The sequence below is a fragment of the Rana temporaria genome, chromosome 3, assembly GCF_905171775.1.
Source record: "Rana temporaria chromosome 3, aRanTem1.1, whole genome shotgun sequence".
NCBI lineage: Eukaryota > Metazoa > Chordata > Amphibia > Anura > Ranidae > Rana > Rana temporaria.
Window position 1 is genome coordinate 430,801,675 of NC_053491.1, and position 21,400 is coordinate 430,823,074.

A 21,400-nucleotide genomic window follows, 5' to 3' on the forward strand; every position below is an offset into this window, starting at 1 on the left:
CTGTGGAGGCGCACCATGCGCCCTCTCCTGGGCGCACTAGGCATTATAGTAACTAAAGAAATACACTGCTCTGCCGGCGTATTTCTTTAGTAAATGACAAAAAGGCTGTTACTCCTGCCTTTGCTCCATGAATCATGGAGCAAAGGCTTGGTAAATCAGCCCCCATGTGTTGCTCACTTACATTCTGAGTTTATTGAGAGCAGTGATAAGCTGGGGCGTGTTCAGACTAAGATCTGAAACCTACTTGTGCAAGCCCACCTAGAAGCTGTCACATGTACAGGCCAATCATCTGCAGCCGGGGGAATTCCTACCCCACAGATGTGGCTGCAGGGCAGGAAATGCCCTGGCTGCATATGACTTGCCAGCATAGGTGTGTGCAGCCTATTGCATTAGGGTGTGCACCCAAACGTATAAAAATATGGATGGTGTTAGTGGGGCAGAGGTTGGTGTCATTAGGGCAGTGGACGGTATCGGTAGCTTTTTACTTTTATACATTTTTATTAATGTTTTTTTTTTATTATTCCTTTTTTTAGGAGTCTTGTTGGGGGGCTTTGGTGCAATAACAGCAGGGGAAATCTGCTCCGCACTGGGTGTTTAAAGTGTGCCCAGGCACACCCCCTGCACACGCCTATGCTTGCCAGTACAGGTGACAGCTTCCCAGCAGGCTCACACATGTGGGTTTGGATCCTAGAGTGAACATGCCCCAGCTCATCATTAAATGTGAGCTACTTGGCATCGCTTTTCTGTGGGCACGCTCTAAAGCTCCCCCTAGCTGCAGCCTAGCAATAACATTTTTTGGAGGTCTGTTAGCTGCTACATACTTCCCCTTTTTAAATGTCTAGAATTTAGTAAAAATAAAAACTATTAAAAGCCTGGGCCATGTAAATAACTATTAGCTTGTGTTCCTGACAAGAAATATGAACATAGGGACATATCTAAAGGTGTATATATTGGTCATTCTCTGTCTGGGGGATAAAAATACTGCTCAACCCCACATGCAGAAGCATCCTACGTTTGAAAATAAGGGCTGCCGAGATATTTTTGGGGTTTCTGGGTTCTTCAAATATAGCTGTGTTCAGGACTGGCTTCCTTCTCTCACTGAATCTGTCCCTTCCAGGACCTGATAGTCTATGCCTGCATAAACCTCTAAAAAGTGGTTGGTGATTGCTCATAGAATGTCTCAAATCTCAAATTTCTAGAAGAGTATTGGTGAAATATTTAATTTAATATGTTCACCTCCCTAACACTAGTGATTTTTGGAGTGGAGTTCTTTCAATGCATTTTCAATTACTTAAATCCTGGCTATTTCATTTAAATAACAAAAGGTAACTAAATCTTGTTTTGTACATTTGCCATTGCTAAAGCAGACTGTTCCCCCCAAACTAAAATCACACCCGCATGCAGATATGCTGATTTGAAATCATCTAACATTTATTAGTTGAACAAACAATTATTGCTTTTATCTACAGTTACAGGGCCAGATTCACGTAGCCCGGGCGCAGCGTAACGTAACCGATTTAGGTTACACCGCCGCAAATTTTCTGTCTAAGTGCCCGATCCACAAAGCACTTACCTGGAAATTTGCGGCGGTGTATCCTAAATCCGTCCGGCGCAAGGCAGGCCAATTCAAATGGGGCAGGTACCATTTAAATTAGGCGCGCTCCCGCGCCGGACGTACTGCGCATGCTCCCGACGCAAATTTCCCGACGTGCTTTGCGCGAAATTACGACGCGCCGACGTTTTGTGAATCGCGCCGGGAAAATTTTTTTTTTTTCAAAAAATTCAAAAGCAACGCGGGAAAGACGGGTATACTTTTACATGGTGTAGTAATTTTACACTTTGTAAAAGGTGCCCTATCTTTGCGACGGCAAACTAACACTTGCGGCGACGTAACGACGGGAAAAAGTTTTGTGGATCGCCGTAAATGCTAATTTGCATACCCGACGCTGGTTTACGACGCAAACTCCCCCCAGCGGCGGCCGCGGTACTGCATCCTAAGATCCGACAGTATAAAACTATTACACCTGTCGGATCTTAGGGATATCTATGCATAACTGATTCTATGAATCAGTCTCATAGATAGAAACAGGGATACGACGGCGTATCAGCAGATACGCCGTCGTATCCCTTTTGTGAATCTGGCCCACAGTTTTTTTCTAATCCCCATCAGCTCTAAAGTCGGTGTACAGAATGTGAGCTGTCCTATTGCCGCTCGTAAGACACAGCTCTTCTCTCCTCTCTCCTGCACTCAGCCGACTGGGGGGACGGGAAAGAACAGAGGAACTTGGATGGCTTTGTCATCATTGCTAAACATTTTAAAGGTGTCTATTTATGAGAAGGGGAAATTCCTCTTTAACTGTGGAAATTAGACCAGCCTTTCTCAAACTTTTTACCTCAGTCTCAGGCTAAAATTAATTTGTCAGTGGAAAAAAAGGCTCCTTACAGTGGTGGTCGGAATGCCACCCTTACAGGCAGCTTAAAGGGGTTGTAAAGGTGCAATTTTTTTCCCCTAAATAGCTTCCTTTACCTTAGTGCAGTCCTCCTTCACTTACCTCATCCTTCCATTTTGCGTTTAAATGTCCTTATTTCTTCTGAGAAATCCTCACTTCCTGTTCTTCTGTCTGTAACTCCACACAGTAATGCAAGGCTTTCTCCCTGGTGTGGAGTGTCACGCTCGCCCCCTCCCCTGGACTACAGGAGAGTCAGGATGCCCACTAACACAGGGCTCCTTTCTCTATCTGCAGAGAGCGTCCTGACTCTCCCGTAGTCCAAGGGAGTGGCGAGCACGACACTCCACACCAGAAAGCCTCACATTACTGTGTGTAGTTACAGACAGAAGAACAGGAAGTGAGGATTTCTCAGAAGAAATAAGGACATTTAAAAGCAAAATTGAAGGATGAGGTAAGTGAAGGAGGACTGCACTAAGGTAAAGGAAGCTATTTAGGGGAAAAAAATGTACCTTTACAACCCCTTTAAAGATGCCACTGGCTTTACCAAGTGACATTGCACCCAGAATCATGCAGGCACCATCAGATAGGAAGTTAATCAGCTACATCTCAAGGAACACCGAGCAACCGCGGAGGAACCTTTGGGGTTTCACAGAACCCAAGTTGAGAATGGCTTCTTTAGCACGGTAGGTCTGGCTTTCAATCAGCTGCATCTCCTAGCAACCTCTAGAGGAACTCAGGGGTCCCACACAACCCTGGGTGAGAATGGCTGCTTTGGACTGAGTTGGTGGGTCTGGATTTTCTACTAGGTGCCATTTAGGCATCACACAACAAATTGTTCAATATGTCTGCATCAAAGTAACATTTCAACTGTTGTTGCAAATGTTCCTCTAATGCAGGGATTGGCAAACTGCAGCCCTACCTGACCTTCGATGTACTGAACATGCAGTAGTTCCATATTTTTCTTTTTTTTTTTTTATCTGGTAATCCTGTGAATAACACACTTTCTGTCCCTTTGTGTCTGTGTTCTATTCTCCACTATGGGGTAGATTCACGTACGGGCGCCTAAAATTAGGCTACACCGCCTTAAATTATTTAGGTTAAAAGTGATTCTCAAACCACTTACCTTCAAATTTTAGGCGGCGTAGCCTAAAACGAGCGGGCGTAAGCGCGCCTAATTCAAATGACAGGGAGGGGGGCGTGTATTATTGAAATGAGGCTTGACCTCACGTTTTTTGACGTTTTTTACACTGCGCATGCGCCGGGCGACTACATTTCCCAGTGCGCATTGCGGCTAAGTAGGCCGTACGGGCCTATTGATTTCGACGCGTACGTAAACTACGTAAATCCCGATTCGCGGACGACTTGCGCAAAATTCGAACCTCGTGGCGGGAACGGCGGCCATACTTAACATTGTTATTCCACCTCATAGGTGGAATAACTTTAGGCGGCCTATCGCATACGGAAACGACATAACTCGATGGTGTAGGCCCGGCGTACGCTCGTAAATCGTTGGGAATCGGCGTAGCCCCTCATTTACATAATCTAGGCCGGCCGCAATGGCAGCGCCATCTAGCGGGCAAAAGAAACATTGTAGCCTAAGATAGAATGGCGCAAGCCAGCCTATCTTAGATATGTTTAAGTGTATCTCTGTTTGAGAATACACTTAAACATAGGCCGGCTTAGATTAAGAGTTAGGTTGGCTTATCTGTAGATAAGCCGGCCTAACTCTTTGTGAATCTGCCTATATATCTGTAGGGGGAGCATGGTTGTCAAACATGCTTTACCTTGAACATATCAACATGGTGGATTTATGGGAATAGTAGTTTACACAAATAAGAGGTTGATTTACTAAAACGAGAGAGAGCGCAAAATCTGATGTATGGGTATCAATGTATGAGGGATTCTCTTTCTTGATTTGTATATGTGGATTGTCGTAATACACATTTGTAATCATTTGCCATCCAGTTGTAAGAGACAATTTCTTATAAGGCAAATTTCCTATCAGCAAGGTGTATCCAAAAGCACTTGCAGTATTTCCTAGAGTGGCAACACTTACTCAAATCATACGTAGTGTTGTCACCTTTTTCAGGTGCGTTCACATCTGTGCCAATGCAAAGTTGCAGTTATCTGCCATATTCTGTCATGTTCACAGAGGTAAAATTGTGTTGGTGCACAGCCTCTTGAGCACATACATGTTCTCATATAGTCTACGTTGTGTGTACAGTACAGGGAGAAAGAGTATGAACAAAGTAAGAAAAAAATGCATTTCTTTAAAACTGAGTTCCAGTCTCCTAGCCAACATTATACTAATAACATCATCAAGATCATTGTAATTCAACAGAAACTCAATAGAAAGTGATGCCCATGTGCACATTCTAATTACTTTTATATCCACTTTCTCTCCCTCGATTCTGGCTGCGGCCATGAAGCTCCTTCCGAACTCACACATGCGCAATTGAACGTGCCTGCACAGTATTCCAGTAGATGTTCCCATGATGCTCTTCTTCAAAAATGGTGCTGATTGCATTAATTACAATCAGGAAATCTCACAATAATACCCACATTAGATGCCCAAAGACTCCTGGGGTCAATGACATCCCAGGAGTCAATGGGCCAGGCTGATGAGGGGTAGACTATTGAAAACTGTATATACTTGAGTATAAGCCGACCCGAATATAAGCCGAGGCACCTAATTTTACCACAAAAGACTGGGAAAACTTATTGACTCGAGTATAAGCCTAGGGTGTCCATCTGCATGCCTCACTGTGCCTCACTTTGACTCACAGTGTCCATGTGCATGCCTCACTGTGTCCATGTCTCACTGTGTCCATGTTTTACTGTGCCCATGCCTCACCGTGCCCATGCCTCACCGTGCCCATGCCTCACTGTGCCCATGCCTCACTGTGCCCATGCCTCACTGTGTCCATGACTAGACTTACATTTAACATGGGAGTCTATAGAAGGGGTGTCCGGCTTTGAAAAATCGGTGTTCCCCGGCTGTAGGTCCCCCAGACAGCAAACTTTGCACACTTGTAGAGGAGAACTACAGAGGGTTACAGTTGTGAAAAGTTTCGGGTCCAGGGGACCTATGGCCGGCCGGTACCGGGTCTCCAAATTTACCGGAGAAATTACCGTTTAACATGGGAGTCTATGGAAGGGGTGCTCCCCGGCCATAGGTCCCCCGGACAACAAACTTTGCACACTTGTAGAGGAAGAGTAAGGCTATATGTGTGCCAAGTTTGGGCACCTACGGCCAGCCGGTACCAGGTCCCCAAAGCCCAGGACATCAGGCGCAAAAAGGTGACTCTAGTAAAAGCCAAGGGGGGCATTTTCAGCACAAAAAAATTTGCTGAAAAACTCGGCTTATACTCAAGTATATACGGTACTTTCTTTAAAATGTTCAATATATAACTATACAACAGTACATCACTATGGGTGGATGTTACAATGAGGCTCATTATTAAAAATTAGTGGAACTCTGCTTAAAAATATATATATACTGTATATTCTGTTTTACTTTTACAATTATTTTGCGATAATTAAGTTGCACTTTAAAACAGATATTTCCACCAGCTAATTCTGCATGTTAAGCCAATTTCTAGAAGAAATAAAAGAGGAACTAACAGCTATTGCACAAATTAGGATCATTAGGTTAGGCAAACGTGGCAGCACATTAAAGGTGAAATAATACATATAAAATGGCAAATTAGGAAGTAAAACTAGGAAGGAACATCTCTGATGTATCTTGTCCAATTTGTAAAAGGTATATGCTAATAAAAACCACAGTGATCGTGAGTTTGCATGAAAGACGATAAACAGTCCATATAATCTTGAAAGAGAATTTTGAAAAATAAATATGATCAAAACATATCCCTCTATAGTGTGTACTTGTCTCAGTTAAGAGCACTTAAGTGTAAGGTTTTTTCGTATGTAGTATATAGTGACAATCAGGGCCAAAATTTAGCGAGTTTAGCTGAACTCGCACGATTTCACTCCCATTTGTAAGTCACGATTTTGGCCGCGATTTCAGAGACATCTGTGCAGGTTTCTGCACAGATGTCGATGTAAATCGCGGTCCAAAATCACAAAAAGTAGTACAGGAACTACTTTTTGAAATCGGTACAGCGCCACAGATGCGGCGTTGATTGTTTTATATACTGTGATAAATGAACTATCTTTTCCAATAGTGGATTTTCATGTTTATTTTAAAAAAAATTATATAATGATGTAAAAATGTTGTACATCGCTGCAAAGCTAAACACAATGGGGGTAAGATATTACATGTAGATTGATGGAGGAATCACCTCTCTCTTATTCTAAGACACTGGCTGGAGGGGTGTGACACGGCCTGTGACTGGCAGAAATCCACCACACCATGTTATTGCCAAAAAATATTGAAGATTTGATCTTGGATATTTATTTGTATGCCAATTTAAAACAGTTTATTGATATTATTTATTTAGTTTTACTCTGTATTCCAAAGGCTGTTTTTTTTTTTATTTCAAACATGTGACCAGCAGCAGAGGACTAGATGTTCCCCCTGCTTATGTTTTATCTGAAGGCAGGCTGGGAAAGAGCTGGGTCATGTGACAGCTGTATATTGATTAATATAGATTAATATGGATGCACCACCGCTGGGGGTGTTTTATTAAAAAAAAGCAGGTATATTTCTGAAGATATACTCTGCAGAGGTCAGTTAGGTGATTGAAGGGAAGGGATACAACCCCTTCCCCACAGCACACAGGAACAGAGCTGAGGCTGTCAATCAGTTGGAGGTCCCTCCCCTGTCACCTTTTTTCTCTTGGTGTCAGGAAAACTTGCCAGAAGTGATTCTTGCTGATAGCAGAGGAACAAAGCAGCAGAAAAACAAAAAACTTAAATTTAGCATGGACTGTTCAGATGTGATGGGGAGGAAATGATCAGCCTAGAAACTCACTGAAAAGAGTTGCCACAACAGCTGCAAAATACCTACATAAATTAGGGACATGGACAGAAGGGGGAGATAGAGAACAGCAGGATCAGCCAGGTTTTTATTTTTTTGCAGAATACAGAAAACGAATCTCATAGTGACTGAGTATGAACAGAATGTAATACACCATTTATTAAGAGTTTTTTAGGATGTGGGTTTAGTAGGGTGACCACTTTTCCAAACTACCATTCAGGGACACCCCCCTTCACAAAAATCAGCTTGTGATGTAACGAATCACAGCACAGTGATTAGACACAAAAGGGAGGATTTATGATTTCTCCAATTACAAGCAGGGGGTGGGAACTGTGCTTCTTTAGGCATTCCTGGCCAGGATAAGTACTGTCCATGAGTAAAGTGGTGATGTGGTGGCCTTTTTTGGGGGCATTCGTTTGGCTTGGGGGGTGGCTGTGTCAGTTTCATTCTGGGACACTGTATTGTCCTGGAATGAAGGTGCCTGGGACAGACCTGCAAAATGCGGGACTGTCCCGGGCAATTCGGGACACGTGGTCACCCTAGGGTTTAGTGACACTTTAAGATCCTTCATTAACCAGGATTGTTTTCTTTTTGTTATCTCTCATATAAACTGAGAAGAATGTACATCTGTTTCCCAAATAAAGTACCTGCAGCATTGCACCGACCAGACTATAGAGGTGATTATATTTCTGCTTTTTTTGTATTATTTTGTAAATTTACCACAATAAAAATACAACTATCTTATTTGATCCATATTGTAACTACTTTTTTACTTTGGCAACTTAAAGGGGTTGTAAAGTCTGAAGTTTATTTTATCTTAATGCATTCTATGCATTAAGATAAAAAACCTTCTGTGTGCAGCAGCCCCCCCCCCAGCCCCCCTAATACTTACCTGAGCCCCATCTTGCCACCATTGGCTCCCTCTGCTGTCTATCAAAGTCAGTAAACCAATGAGGAGACAGAAGGAACAGGGCAGAACCACGGCTCTGTTTCTGAATGGGCACACAGAGCAGCAGCTCGGGTGACCCCTTAGCAAGCTGCTTGCTGTGGGGGCACTCACCAGGTTGTGTGCATCCATAGACACACACAGCACCTGTAGGCCACACCCCCACCCCACTCCCTCCTCACAGGAGTTTAACTGACAGAACAAAACCAGATACCCACTCCCTCCAAAAATCTGCCAAATGTGGTGGAGCTTCACTTTAGTATCGTGAAAATAAAGTTATTGGGTTTCTGCCAAGATCTACAGGAATCGTTCTGTATTTACTGAGAAAGCCTGAGAAAGGTAATTTAATGCAGCCACCATATCCATGACTGGTAAGCTGCAATATACAGTATTATGTTTTTGTTTTTTTCAAGAGAATATACAGTGTAACTGTATAGTGGGAAAGTAATGTGGTCTAACTATAATGGTGAAGATATATTTGCATCCCTCTTTTTGCTAGCCTTTGATAGCAAGATTCTGCACTAATCAGCACTACATCTGATATGTTAAAGTGGATGTAAACCCACTCTCATCCTTTCTAAACTACTGCCATAGTGCTGATCTATAAGGATATATATGCCTCCTGCATGGGCGTCCGCTCCATAGGGCAAGGGGGGTCGTTTCACCCCCCCTGGGATCGTAAGAGAAGACACTTGACTTGGCTCTCACTTAAAACAGTGAGAGCAGGACGGGCTTGGTAGTGCAGCAGCAATGAGACATGCTGACAGCGCAGGGAGAGCTCAGGTGGACTGACCCACTGTCACAATGCTGTGTATAACATCCCAGTGAGTACAACCACCCCCCTTCCACAGAAATGGAAGAGGCTGCATCGGCTCTGCCCCCTCCCTCCCTCCCCTCTGTTCCTGTGTACAGTTGTCCATGCTGGGAACATCAAGTGAGTTATCATCAGCATTGTCACTGTGTACTCTGCCCTCTCTCTCTCCCAAATCTTTCACTCCCGAGTCCCCCTCTTTCCTCTGTTGTGCTCCAGCAGTCTTTCATTAACCCTATGCTGATAGTTGGCCCCATAATGTTCCTTTAGCCAGGGTTTTCACTTGTTTGATCATAGACATTGCATGTGATTCGCACTGCATTGCTGTCTAAATTACATGGGATTTCTGTGCGATGCAAATTCAGCCATACAAACTGTATGGCTGAAATGGCATTTGCATCAAAACTGTGCAGGACCCTTTTTTTGGAGTGGATGGGTTTTTACATTTATGTAAATTCCTGCACCATTTCACAGTTCTCACTGCAATCTGCAAACTGATATGGGGGTGTCATTAATTTTACATTGACACCCATAACAGTTTGCAAAGGGCAGCGTGAAGGGACGACAAGCAACATGCAATGCAGGAATCGCACTGGAATCTCGCCGATTCCTGCATTGCATATATGTGAACTAGGACTCAAGTGGGTTTACACTGATGTACTGTGGTTCAGTTGCAGTGCCGGTGTATACACAGATTGCCTGCATTTATCTCCATTTTCACTACAGTCTTCTATTAGATTACACATTTTTGCAACATTTTCTGAAAGCGCATCAAATGTTCTCTATACTGAATCTTTGGTGTGCTTTCAGAAAACACAGTAAAATTACACAAGCTAATAGAAATGGGGATTAAATGCAGAAAAAACTGCATATACACTGCGACAAACTCCAGGACACCAGTGTGAACCCAAAGGCTTCAGGATGCTGTGTAATGTAAAGGCGTCCAGAGGTGCAGGGGGTTGTGTAATGTAAAGGGGTCCAGAGGTGCAGGATGCTGTGTAATGTAAAGGCATCCAGAGGTGCAGGGTGCTGTGTAATGTAAAGGGGTCCAGAGGTGCAGGGGGTTGTGTAATGTAAAGGGGTCCAGAGGTGCAGGGGGTTGTGTAATATAAAGGAGTCCAGAGGTGCAGGGGGTTGTGTAATGTAAAGGAGTCCAGAGGTGCAGGGGGTTGTGTAATGTAAAGGGGTCCAGAGGTGCAGGGGGTTGTGTAATATAAAGGAGTCCAGAGGTGCAGGGGGTTGTGTAATGTAAAGGAGTCCAGAGGTGCAGGGGGTTGTGTAATGTAAAGGAGTCCAGAGGTGCAGGGGGTTGTGTAATGTAAAGGAGTCCAGAGGTGCAGGGGGTTGTGTAATGTAAAGGAGTACAGGGGTGCAGGGGGCCGTGTGATGTAAAGCGGTCCAGTGGTGCAGGGTGCTGTGTAATGTAAAAGGGTCCAGAGGTGCAGTTGTGGAGAGGGGGTACACAGTAATGACAAAGAGATATTGAAAGATGCAGGGGGCACAGTCGGGTGTTTTTGCATTTTAACGTGGGGGGTCGCGTTTTTAACCCCCCGCTAGCGTTTGAAGAAAGGGTTAAATGCGACTGTGTATCGCCGCTGCCGAAGCGCCCCCCCCCCCCTTGAAAAAATTTCAGCGGACGCCCATGGCCTCCTGCATGTATCCTTACCTGTCAAATGTCTCCCCTCTGTCTGTTATGAGACCTGAAAAACTGCAGATTCTGTGGGTGGGTCTGTTGTCTGGAGCTCGGTGGGTGGAGTCGTGATGTCAGTAGGCTCCCCGCCCTCCTCTACACTCCCCTTGTCAACATGCATTTTTCCTGTGTATTTCTTACACTGAATTCTGCTATGATCACTAACATCCAGTCAAAATCCAGAAAAGTAACCACATGACTTCAGAAAAGGAGTGGGAGTGGAATTAAAAAATAATCTAGTCTGAAACGAGTGCATGAGATATGTAAATAACCTGTCACTTACAGCAAGGGGGCGGAACGGACTAAGGTTTTTCTCTGTTAGTCCGTTTTATCTCACTGGACAATAAAAGAGGATTGCTCAGGGCTGGATTAACTCTGTGTGGCAAGACTGGGTACAGATGATAGGAAATCTTATACTGTACATTGTGACATCAAAAAATAAAATAAAAAAAATTTGGGTTTACATCCACTTTAAATCTGTTGTGTATCAATGTCTACCTGTATGTGATGGGGTCAGATTTGACTTTGTTCTTTTTTCCCAGGATCCACTTTGCTCTGTGCTTAATGTCTCAATTAGTTTGCTGATTGATCCCTGCCAAATAAAAAACGGTAACATTATGGAAAAGGTGAGAAAACATCCACTTACAGTAGAACATGTAACATGAATGTGTGTTTGTAGGAGATATGCAGAACTATATTTAAAAGGCAAAATTCCTTTTGAGGAAAAAATGTGAATATTTTGCACTCTCCATAGTAGACTAGTGGTCTGGCTAGCAGTCCAAATAAGGTCACGCTAAATGTTTTGTGTTATTTTAATCAGTAAAGTACATATAATAGAGATGGCAATTATAACGGACACATTTTAAATCTATTTAAATTGGTGGTACCGATTCTTTCAAAGGCAAATAATTGGGCCAAGGGAAATACCTGGGGTGCCATGTCTGAAAAAAATAGGCTAATGGCATTCAACTTCAAATTTGGTTGACAGTGACAGGGCCAAATTCTGCACTAGGCCACATACAGTGCCTTGAAAATGTATTCATACCCCTTGAAATCTATCCACATTTTGCCAAAAACGTAAATGTATTTTATTGGGATTTTATGTGATAGACCAGTGTTTCTAAACTCCAGTCCTTAAGACGACCCCGACAGGTCATGTTTTATGGATTTTCATTATTTTGCACAGGTGATTTGATCAGTTTCACTGCCTTAGTAATTACCACAGCCTTTTTATCTGAAGGGAAATCCTGAAAGCATGACCTGTTGGGGCGCCTTGAGGTTTGGAGTTGAGAAACACTGTGATAGACCAACACAAAGTGGCACACAATTGTAAAGTGGAAGAAAAATGATAAATGGTTTTCCAAATTTTTTACAATTAGATATCTGAAAAGTGTGGTGTGCATTTGTATTCAGCCCCCTTTACTCTGGAACCCCTAACTAAAATCTAGTGGAACCAATTGCCTTCAGAAGTCACCTAATTAGTAAATAGAGCCCACGTGTGTATAATTTAATCTCAGTATAAATACAGCTGTTCTGTGAAGCCCTCAGAGTTTTTTTTAGAGAATCTTAGTGAACAAACAACAACATAAAGACCAAGGAACACGCCAAACAGGTCAGGGATAAAGTTGTTTAAAGTTTTTAGGCAGGGCTAGTTTATAAAAAAATATCCCAATCTTTGAACATCTCATAGAGCACTGTTCAATCCATCATCGGAAAATGGAAAGTGTATGGCACAACCGCAAAGCTACCAAGACATGGCCCACCACCTAAGCTGACAGGCCTGGCAAGGAGAGCATTAACTAGAGAAGCAGCCAAGAGGCCCATGGTAACTCTGGAGGAGCTGCAGAGATCCACAGCTCAGGTGGGAGAATCTGTCCACAGGACAACTATTAGTTGTGCGCTCCACAAATCTGGCCTTGGAAGACTGACAAGAAGAAAGCCATTGTTGAAAGAAAGCCATAAGAAGTCCTGTTTGCAGTTTGCGAGAAGCCATGTGGGGGACACAGCAAACGTGGAAGAAGGTGCTCTGGTCAGATGAGACCAAAATTAAACTTTTTGGCCTAAAAGCAAAACACTATGGGCCAGATTCACAGACATTTGCCCTGGCGCAGCGTATCAGAGATACGCTTCGCCGCCGTATCTTACCTGGTGGAATTTCGAATCCAGGAAGATTTTGTGCCGTAAGTTACGGCGGCGTAGTGTATTTCTCGGCGCGTATTTCAAATTGGGCGGGTAGGGGGCGTGATTCATTTAAATGAGGCGCGTCCCCGCGCTGATTGAAATGCGCATGCTCCGTTTCGAAATTTCCCACCGTGCTTTGCGCGAAATGACGTCGCACCGACGTCATTTTTTGAATGTAGACGTGAGTTACGTCCTTTCCTATTCACGGACGACTTACGCAAAAAAAAAAAAAAATATTTGACGCGGGAACAACGGCCATACTTTAACATGGCAAGTCTATCTATACGCCACGAAATAGCAGCTTTAACTATACGCCGGGAAAAGCCGACTATTGACGACGTAAGAGAATGCGACGGCTGCGCGTACCTTCGTGGATCGCTGGGAAGAGGTAATTAGCAGACGCGACGCAAACTCGACGCGACGCGAACTCCACTCAGAGGGCGCCGAAGTATTGCACATATGATCCGAAGGCGTACGAAGCCGTACGCCTGTCGGATCGAAGCCAGAAGCCATCGTATCTTGGTTTGAGGATTCAAACTAAAGATACGACGCGGCAAATTTGAAAGTACGCCGGTGTATCAGTAGATACGCTGGCGTACTTCTTCTGTGAATCTGGCCCTATGTGTGGCGGAAAACTCAAGCCCTGTACACACGATCAGTCCATCCGATGAGAACGGTCCTTCAGGCCGTTCTCACCGGTTAACCGATGAAGCTGACTGATGGTCTGATGTGCCTACACACCATAGATTAAATAACCGATCGGGTCAGAACGCAGTGACGTAAAACACAACAACGTGCTGAAAAAAACGAAGTTCAATGCTTCCAAGCATGCGTCGACTTGATTCTGAGCATACGTGGATTTTTAACCGATGCTTTTGCATACTAACCGTCGGTTTTGGCCTATCGGTTAGGCGTCCATTGGTTCAATTTTAAAGCAAGTTCTAAATGTTTTGACCAAAGGTTAACTGAGGGATGGGGCCCACACACGATTGGTTTGGACCGATAAAAAGGTCCTTCAGTCAGTTTTCATCGGTTTTGACCGACCGTGTGTACGCGGCCTAACACTGCACATCACCCTGAACACACCATCCCCACCGTGAAGCATGGTGGTGGCAGATTCATGTTGTGAGAATGTTTTTTGTCATCAGGGACAGGGAAGCTGGTTAGAGTTGATAGGAAGATAGATGGAGCCAAACACAGGGCAATCTTAGAATTAAACCTGTTAGGCCTTGTACAGACGAGCGAACCGTTTTCATCGGACATGTCCGCTCGGAGATTTTGGTCTGATGGTTGTACACACCATCAAACCAAAATCCCAGCGGACAGACAGCGCGGTGACGTTGACGCCGCCACGTCCGTAACCCGGAAGTTCAATGCTTCCACGCATGCGTCGAAGTGATTCGGTCGTGTGTACGAGGCCTCAGAGTCTGCAAAAGACTTGAGGCGGGTCAGAGGTTCACCTTCCAGCAGGACAATGAACCTAAACATACAGCCAGAGCTACAATGAATTGGTTTAGATCAAAGCATATTCATGTGTTAGAATGGCTCAGTCAAAGTCCAGACCTAAATCCAATTTAGAATCTGTGGCAAGACTTGAAAATTGCTGTTCACAGATGCTCTCCATCCAATCTGACAGCTATTTTGCAAAGAAGATTGGGTACATTTTTCACTCTCTAGATGTGCAAAGATGGTAGAGACATCCCCAAAAACACTTGCAGCTGTAATTGCAGTGAAATGTTCTACAAAGTATTGACTCAGGGGGCTGAATACAAATGCACACCACCTGTGCAGGGGCTCTGCCCATGGAACAGCCTTCTAGAGGGATCTGTGAGGAAGATACCAAGGTATCAGCTAGACTTAACTGGAGGGCCTACTCACAAGCTGAAAACCAAGGATCAAGTGGGGTCTTTAGAAGCTCACTGGAGGGAGCCAGGAGGAAGTTAGTGGGAAAGAGTCCAGCTGTCCTATAGTGGTATGAGTCTCCATCTCCCAGACTAAGAAGAGCCTTTTGGATATTAGCAGGAGGCAACTGATGATCTTGTGGCTAAGTAAATAACTACTTAACCCCCGGAACATATTGCTGCCCAAAGACCAGAGGACTTTTTGCGATTCGGGACTGCGCCGCTTTAACTGACAATTGCGCGGTCGTGCGACGTGGCTCCCAAACAAAATTGGCGTCCTTTTTTTCCCACAAATAGAGCTTTCTTTTGGTGGTATTTGATCACCTCTGCGGTTTTTATTTTTTGCGCTATAAACAAAAATAGAGCGACAATTTAAAAAAAAATTAATATTTTTTACTTTTTGCTGTAATAAATATCCCCCAAAAATATATAAAAAAACTTTTTTTTTCCTCAGTTTAGGCCGATACGTATTCTTCTACATATTTTTCGTAAAAAAAATCGCAATAAGCGTTTATTGATTGGTTTGCGCAAAAGTTATAGCGTTTACAAAATAGGGGGTATTTTTATGGCATTTTTATTAATATTTTTTTTACTAGTAATGGCGGCGATCAGCGATTTTTTTTTCGGTATTGCGACATTATGGCGGACACTTCGGACATTTTTGACACATTTTTGGGACCATTGGCATTTTTATAGCGATCAGTGCTATAAAAATGCATTAGATTACTATAAAAATGCCACTGGCAGTGAAGGGGTTAACACTAGGGGGCGGGGAAGGGGTTAAGTATGCCTGGGTGTGTTCTTACTGTGGGGGGGGGGGTGGCCTCACTAGGGGAAACACTGATTTTCTGTTCATACATTGTATGAACAGAAAATCAGCATTTCCCCTGCTGACAGGAACGAGAGCTGTGTGTTTACACACACAGCTCCCGTTCCCCGCTCTGTACCGAGCGATCGCGTGTGCCCGGCGGCGATCGCGCCCGCCGGGCACACGCACGGGAGTCGGGGGCGAGCGGGGAGCGCGCGCCTCCGGCGGCGCGCACGCGCCCCCTAGTGGCGGCTATACGATAGGACGTATAGCTACGGGCTCTCGCCCAGGAGAGCCGACCTGCCGCCGTATAATGACGGTGGCTGGTCGGCTAGTGGATAAGCAATCTTTTTGAGTGTTTGGGGTATCCTGGCTCTAATTGGTGCCTAAAAATAATAGCCCCTCGTATTGGAATACATGCGCCGGCATCCTGAAAGGGGCCGGATGCATAGATAGGGGAGGCTGTGATGGATGGGGGGCGGTGGCAGTGCGTCCTTAATGGACGGGCCAGGCCACCCCTGCAGGATTGGAAGAGCAGCCTCTAGGACCGCAAACCACCCATCACCTTATAATGCATCTCCATAAGGTTCAGGACTCCTACATCACAAACACTGATCTGTAGAGTCTGTGCACTGATGGAGCCTTATCTCTGCCACCACTATAATCCCTCTTAAATTCAAAGGCATTATTAGCAGTGTAATACCTAGTAATGTCTGCTTGTGAATGTGCCTGCAGTCTTTCCCCCAGCAAAGTTTCCCCCACCCCCCATCCACAGTGTGTAATGACAAAGAGCCTGTTCATGTCACTGTTTATCCATTTGCCAACCTACCGTAATACATTTTCTGTGGCAGCTAGGCTCATACATGCACTGTAAACTGGAAGCTGGAGCTACCATTCGCTGCAGCACAAGCCGATCAGCAGCTCCCAGCCAATGATTTATAGCCGGCAACCGCTGATCAGTTCAGCGAATGACAGAGAAGAGCACTGTGTTGGTAAACAAAACAGGGCTCTCTACAGACAGTAGTAACATGCCATTTTTCCCTCCCCCTCAATTCTGTGTTGTGCTGCCACCTGCGGGCCCTTGTGGGAACCTCCCATAGACAGCCCTTTGCGACAGTGGTTATTAACCATGTCTTCGGGCCCACTAACAGGCCAGGTTTGCATGATAACTGAAATACATCACAGGTGATATAATTTGCTGTTCAGTGATTGCACTATTTTAGTCTGCATCTCCCCTAGGTAATACATACAATCTGGCCTGTTAGTGGGCCCTAAGAACAGGGTTGATGACCACTGCTTTACGACAATAGTCGCACTGCCCATTTTACTAAGTTTTGTGCTTGTTACATACCTCTACATCAGGGCTCGACAAATCCCGGGTGCCAAGTCGCCATGGCGACTAGAAATAGGGTCCTGGCGACTTGGCTTGGAAGGGGGCAAAAAAAAAAACATTTTTTTTTTTTTGTGAGCTGGTGCCATCTGGTGGTGAGCCGTTGGTATTACAAGTTATTACCACCAGATGTGTAAGCTGGCGCCATCTGGTGGTGGCCGTTGGTATTACAAGTTAAACAGCAATTCTAATGTAATTTTTCACTATTTTCACTGCCATCTTCTTCCCTCTAATTAGAACCCCCAAACATTATATATATTTTTTATCCTAACACCCTGGAGAATAAAATGGCGATCATTGCAATACTTTCTGTCATGCCGTATTTGCGCAGCGGTCTTACAAGCGCACTTTTTTGGGAAAAAAATTACACATTTTTTAATTAAAAAATAAGACAATAGTAAAGTTATCCTCATTTTTTTTAATATTATGAAAGATAATGTTACGCTGAGTAAATTCATACCCAACATGTGACGCTTCAAAATTGCGTCCGCTCGTGGAATGCTGACAAATCTTGATAGGCGACGTTTAAAAAAATCTACAGGTTGCATGTTTTGAGTTACAGAGGAGGTCTAGGGCTAGAATTATTGCTCTCGCTCTACCAATCGCGGCGATACCTCACATGTGTGGTTTGAACACCGTTTACATATGCGGGCACTGCTCACGTATGTGTTCGCTTCTGCACGCAAGCTCGTCGGGACGGGGCGCGTTTTCTGGCTCCTAACTTTTTTAGCTGGCTCCTAGATTCCAAGCAAATTTGTCAACCCCTGCTCTACATAACAGAACTTTTCCTAGTGGAGAACAAGTGTTGCTGAATGTCTGGGATGTCATTTTCACTGGCTAAATCTTGGGTGAATTTCTACTTATTTGGCTTGATTTATACGGTAGGGTGAATGTTCACCAAAATATTTTGGGCAAATATCAGGTGTATTGCCTTCTTAATTAGTGATAAATATTTTCTTATGTATATCTCTATCTTATTATAGAAAGCAGAGGAAGATCTCAAGCAGACAGCTGAAAAACTCAGCAAGGCTCTCGCCAACAACAACATCATTACTGAAAATATCCACAGAGGGAGATTAATTACAGGATTTCTATATAGCATGGAAAGAGTTGTGCTCATATCATTTTTGGAGGAACCTAGAGTTCAGCATATCATCACTTCTGAACTAGGTATAAATGGAGCCCAATGCTGGGCTTAAATGTTTGGAATGTCGAGGTTTTTTGACTATGTAAATGTAGTGATGATCCTCAAAGCTAACGCTGGAAATAAACTGGGTCCCCCTTACCTGTTCTTAGGCTGTCTGCCATGTTTCCAGCCTCACAAGCACCCCAACAAATTCAGGCTACCGGTATTTTTAAGACTTATTGTAAGTCTTGAACAAAAATGCAGAATGCCCTACATAAATAATAACTTGTAGGACAGTTTCATAAAAAAATCGTATCTCAGCTGTTTTAGCAGCAGCCTCAAAAATAATGCTGATAGAGAGTGGACAGGCAAATAAATTTGTAACCCTATGTGAGCAATTATTAGTCCCTAAGCATCAGTTCCTGGTCTCTAACCCTCAATACGTACTTTAGTAGCTTGAGCTACAGGTGAAAGGTCCTACTTACAATGTTCAGACAGCAGCTTATGCCCAGCTCCACTGCAACATTCTTCCATGAAGGTTTCCCACTCCAGCCCATCTTCAACAGGTAGCATCTCTCAGGCCCCAGGATATGGCTGCTGCTGAGGCCTAGTAATAGTTTCTCTCAAACATATCATTTGCCTCCTTCCAGGGGAAGTCACAGGGAAGAAGGAGACCCTGATCGGCTCCTCCAAAATAGGGCCTATCTGATCTGGGGTTACAGCAAAAAGTGTCGGGCAACATACTGCCAACTGGTTCATTCTCCAACTAAGAACCAGTAGACTGGGAGACTGTATCTGGGGAGCTCAGGGGGGCCCTGTATGGCATTACAGGGAGGAAGAGCTTAGTGCGCCAAGCACATTGGCAACAGCAGCCTTGTGGGGGAGCATTATTTAAATCGATGGGACACAGCTCACCCCCAAGATCTGGACTTGCTCCCAAATATTGATCTTCTTCCCAGCCATTCTGGGTCAGCCTCCCCAGAAATTGGTTAAGGTCAAGTAGCTATTCATAACCCCATTGGTTGGCCCTCCCACACTATTGCAGGAACATTCTTACAACCGCAGACAGGAGCAAGCAACCACCAGGTTTAAGGAACAAACTGAGTAGACCTAAAATATACATCACATCTCTATTGGCTACAGCAGAGCCTTATCACCAAATTTAGCCAGCCCAGTGGAGGGGCACCACACGCTTTGCTTTGTAAACTAGAAACAAGATGTTATTCTTCTCTGTTGCTCCATTTAACCGTGTCCAGGAGTAAAGTCAAGTCCTGCGTAAGCTAAAAGTCACTGATGTTATAGCTTATGCAGGGCTTTTGTCACAGTATTAATTGATCCAGCACTATCACATGGAGTGAGTCACATACTCTTCTACACTCAGATATAACAAGTATACAATTTGGCTTCTGGTGATGAATGGAGCAGTGGGACAGTGAAGGAGTAATCTGCTGGGGAGGGCTTCACTGTAGGTGAAATAAATGCTAAAATAAATATTATCCATGGGGTTGTGGATATTCCACCTATGTATTCCATATACATATTAACTTGTCTATTCCTATAGTTAGCTAGTCTATTAAAACTCTGATAATGTTACTGTTGATAGTAAAATGATATAAGATTAGCTATGAAAACAAACACACTGCTTAGCAAAACAACGTCTTATTTATTTCCCAAGAAAATAGGAAAATGCTAACATAAAAACACGAAAGGAAGATACTGCAGAGCATATGACAAAAGAACATCAATGATACTTAATGCAAGGCAGTCCTCTAAATATTGTCTCGTCAGCTGGGCTCAAAATGGCAAGATAGGGCCATGAGACACGAGAGCCATCAGGCAAGAGAACAAAGAGCCAAGAGATCAATTTCCCATCTGTGTGCACTTTTTAAACTCCATCCATACACCATTGTTGTGACTTAGATGAAGATCAGATCACATTTTATGACCAATTTGTGCAGAAATCCATATCATTCCAAAAGGGTTCACATACTTTTTATTGCAACTGTATGTATGGGTTAACAGACAGACACAAGCAAAAAGCAAAAGTCCATGTAGTCCATAATCTGCTGGAAGGGGATGCTAATCAGAAAGGAGCAAGGACCAATTTGAGGATACAGCAGGTGGTAATTGGGAAAGGGACACACAAGCCGACAGCTCCTATGGAGGTATGGGATCCCTCAGATACAAAAACAAAAGGAGAAAAGGGCATCAGGTCAGTGTAGGTAAAAACAACAATAATTTATTATGTATCCACTTACATCAAAGAAACTAGCATGCTGTGTGCAGAGGTGGTGTGCTGTTCACAAGGACAGTAGACAAGATGGACTGGAGGGTGGCTGTGATTGCAGGTCGGAGCCCACTGGGAAAAACATCAGGGACCAACGGCGTTAGCAGGCTCCAGAAGCCCCACTGTCAGATGGCCAAGGATCCAGGATGTCAGAAGAGTGGCCGCTCACACGAACCAAGACCCGCCACATGAACTAGCTGGAAAACGGCGGCGTAAAAGGCTCTCACACGCCACGGCGTGCTGCAGCTGTATCGGAACGAGACAGACTAGCTGGGGAGGGGGCGGGCTGCAACAGATCCTGTGGTGTACTGAATGTCCTGCCCCTGCACAGAATCTGTTGGTTGATGGTAGTCAGCAGAGGTTCTGCATATTTACTAAGCTTTGGTGCAGCTGCACTTGCAGAGTGCTCAGTCTATTTGACTTTAGTAAATCAACCCCTTTATGTACAGTAAAAATTTGAGTGAGAAAGGTAAATAAGTACATTGCCTTTTCCTGGTGGGGAAGCTGTTTTGTGAGATTGTAACATAGATTTCCATAATGTCACTTTATTCTATTGGCAGACATTACATTGCAGCCTTCCCATAACATCTGCAGTCCTGGTGTCCAATCCTTCACCTTGGTCTCAGCTAACAACAGTATGGTGGTGCCCTGCAGTCTGGTGCCCAGAGATAAAGGTAATACAAAATCAGAATGGCTAAGTACCTGATAATAAGATATAAAACCAACAAAACATCCAAACACACTGGAGTACTGGCAGAGCTGGTGTGTGATCCAAACTCCTGTCTAAAATGTTCTAATCAAAATATCAAATTTGGGTGATTCAGGCAACTGTTTATAGGAACATTACTCCACATAATGGCCTGCATTT

The 21,400-nt window shown here is 44.1% G+C and overlaps 1 protein-coding gene across 1 annotated transcript in view; it reads left to right on the plus strand.

Moving 5' to 3' along the window:
• Positions 1 to 21,400, plus strand: part of LOC120930544 (adhesion G protein-coupled receptor E2-like) — a 147,355-nt gene that overhangs the window by 55,342 nt on the left and 70,613 nt on the right. Inside the window, exons 9-12 of the mRNA XM_040341723.1 lie at positions 8,011 to 8,069; positions 11,382 to 11,465; positions 18,103 to 18,289; positions 21,093 to 21,206. Coding sequence (XP_040197657.1) covers positions 8,011 to 8,069; positions 11,382 to 11,465; positions 18,103 to 18,289; positions 21,093 to 21,206 — 444 coding nt within the window. The remainder of the gene's footprint in view (positions 1 to 8,010; positions 8,070 to 11,381; positions 11,466 to 18,102; positions 18,290 to 21,092; positions 21,207 to 21,400) is intronic.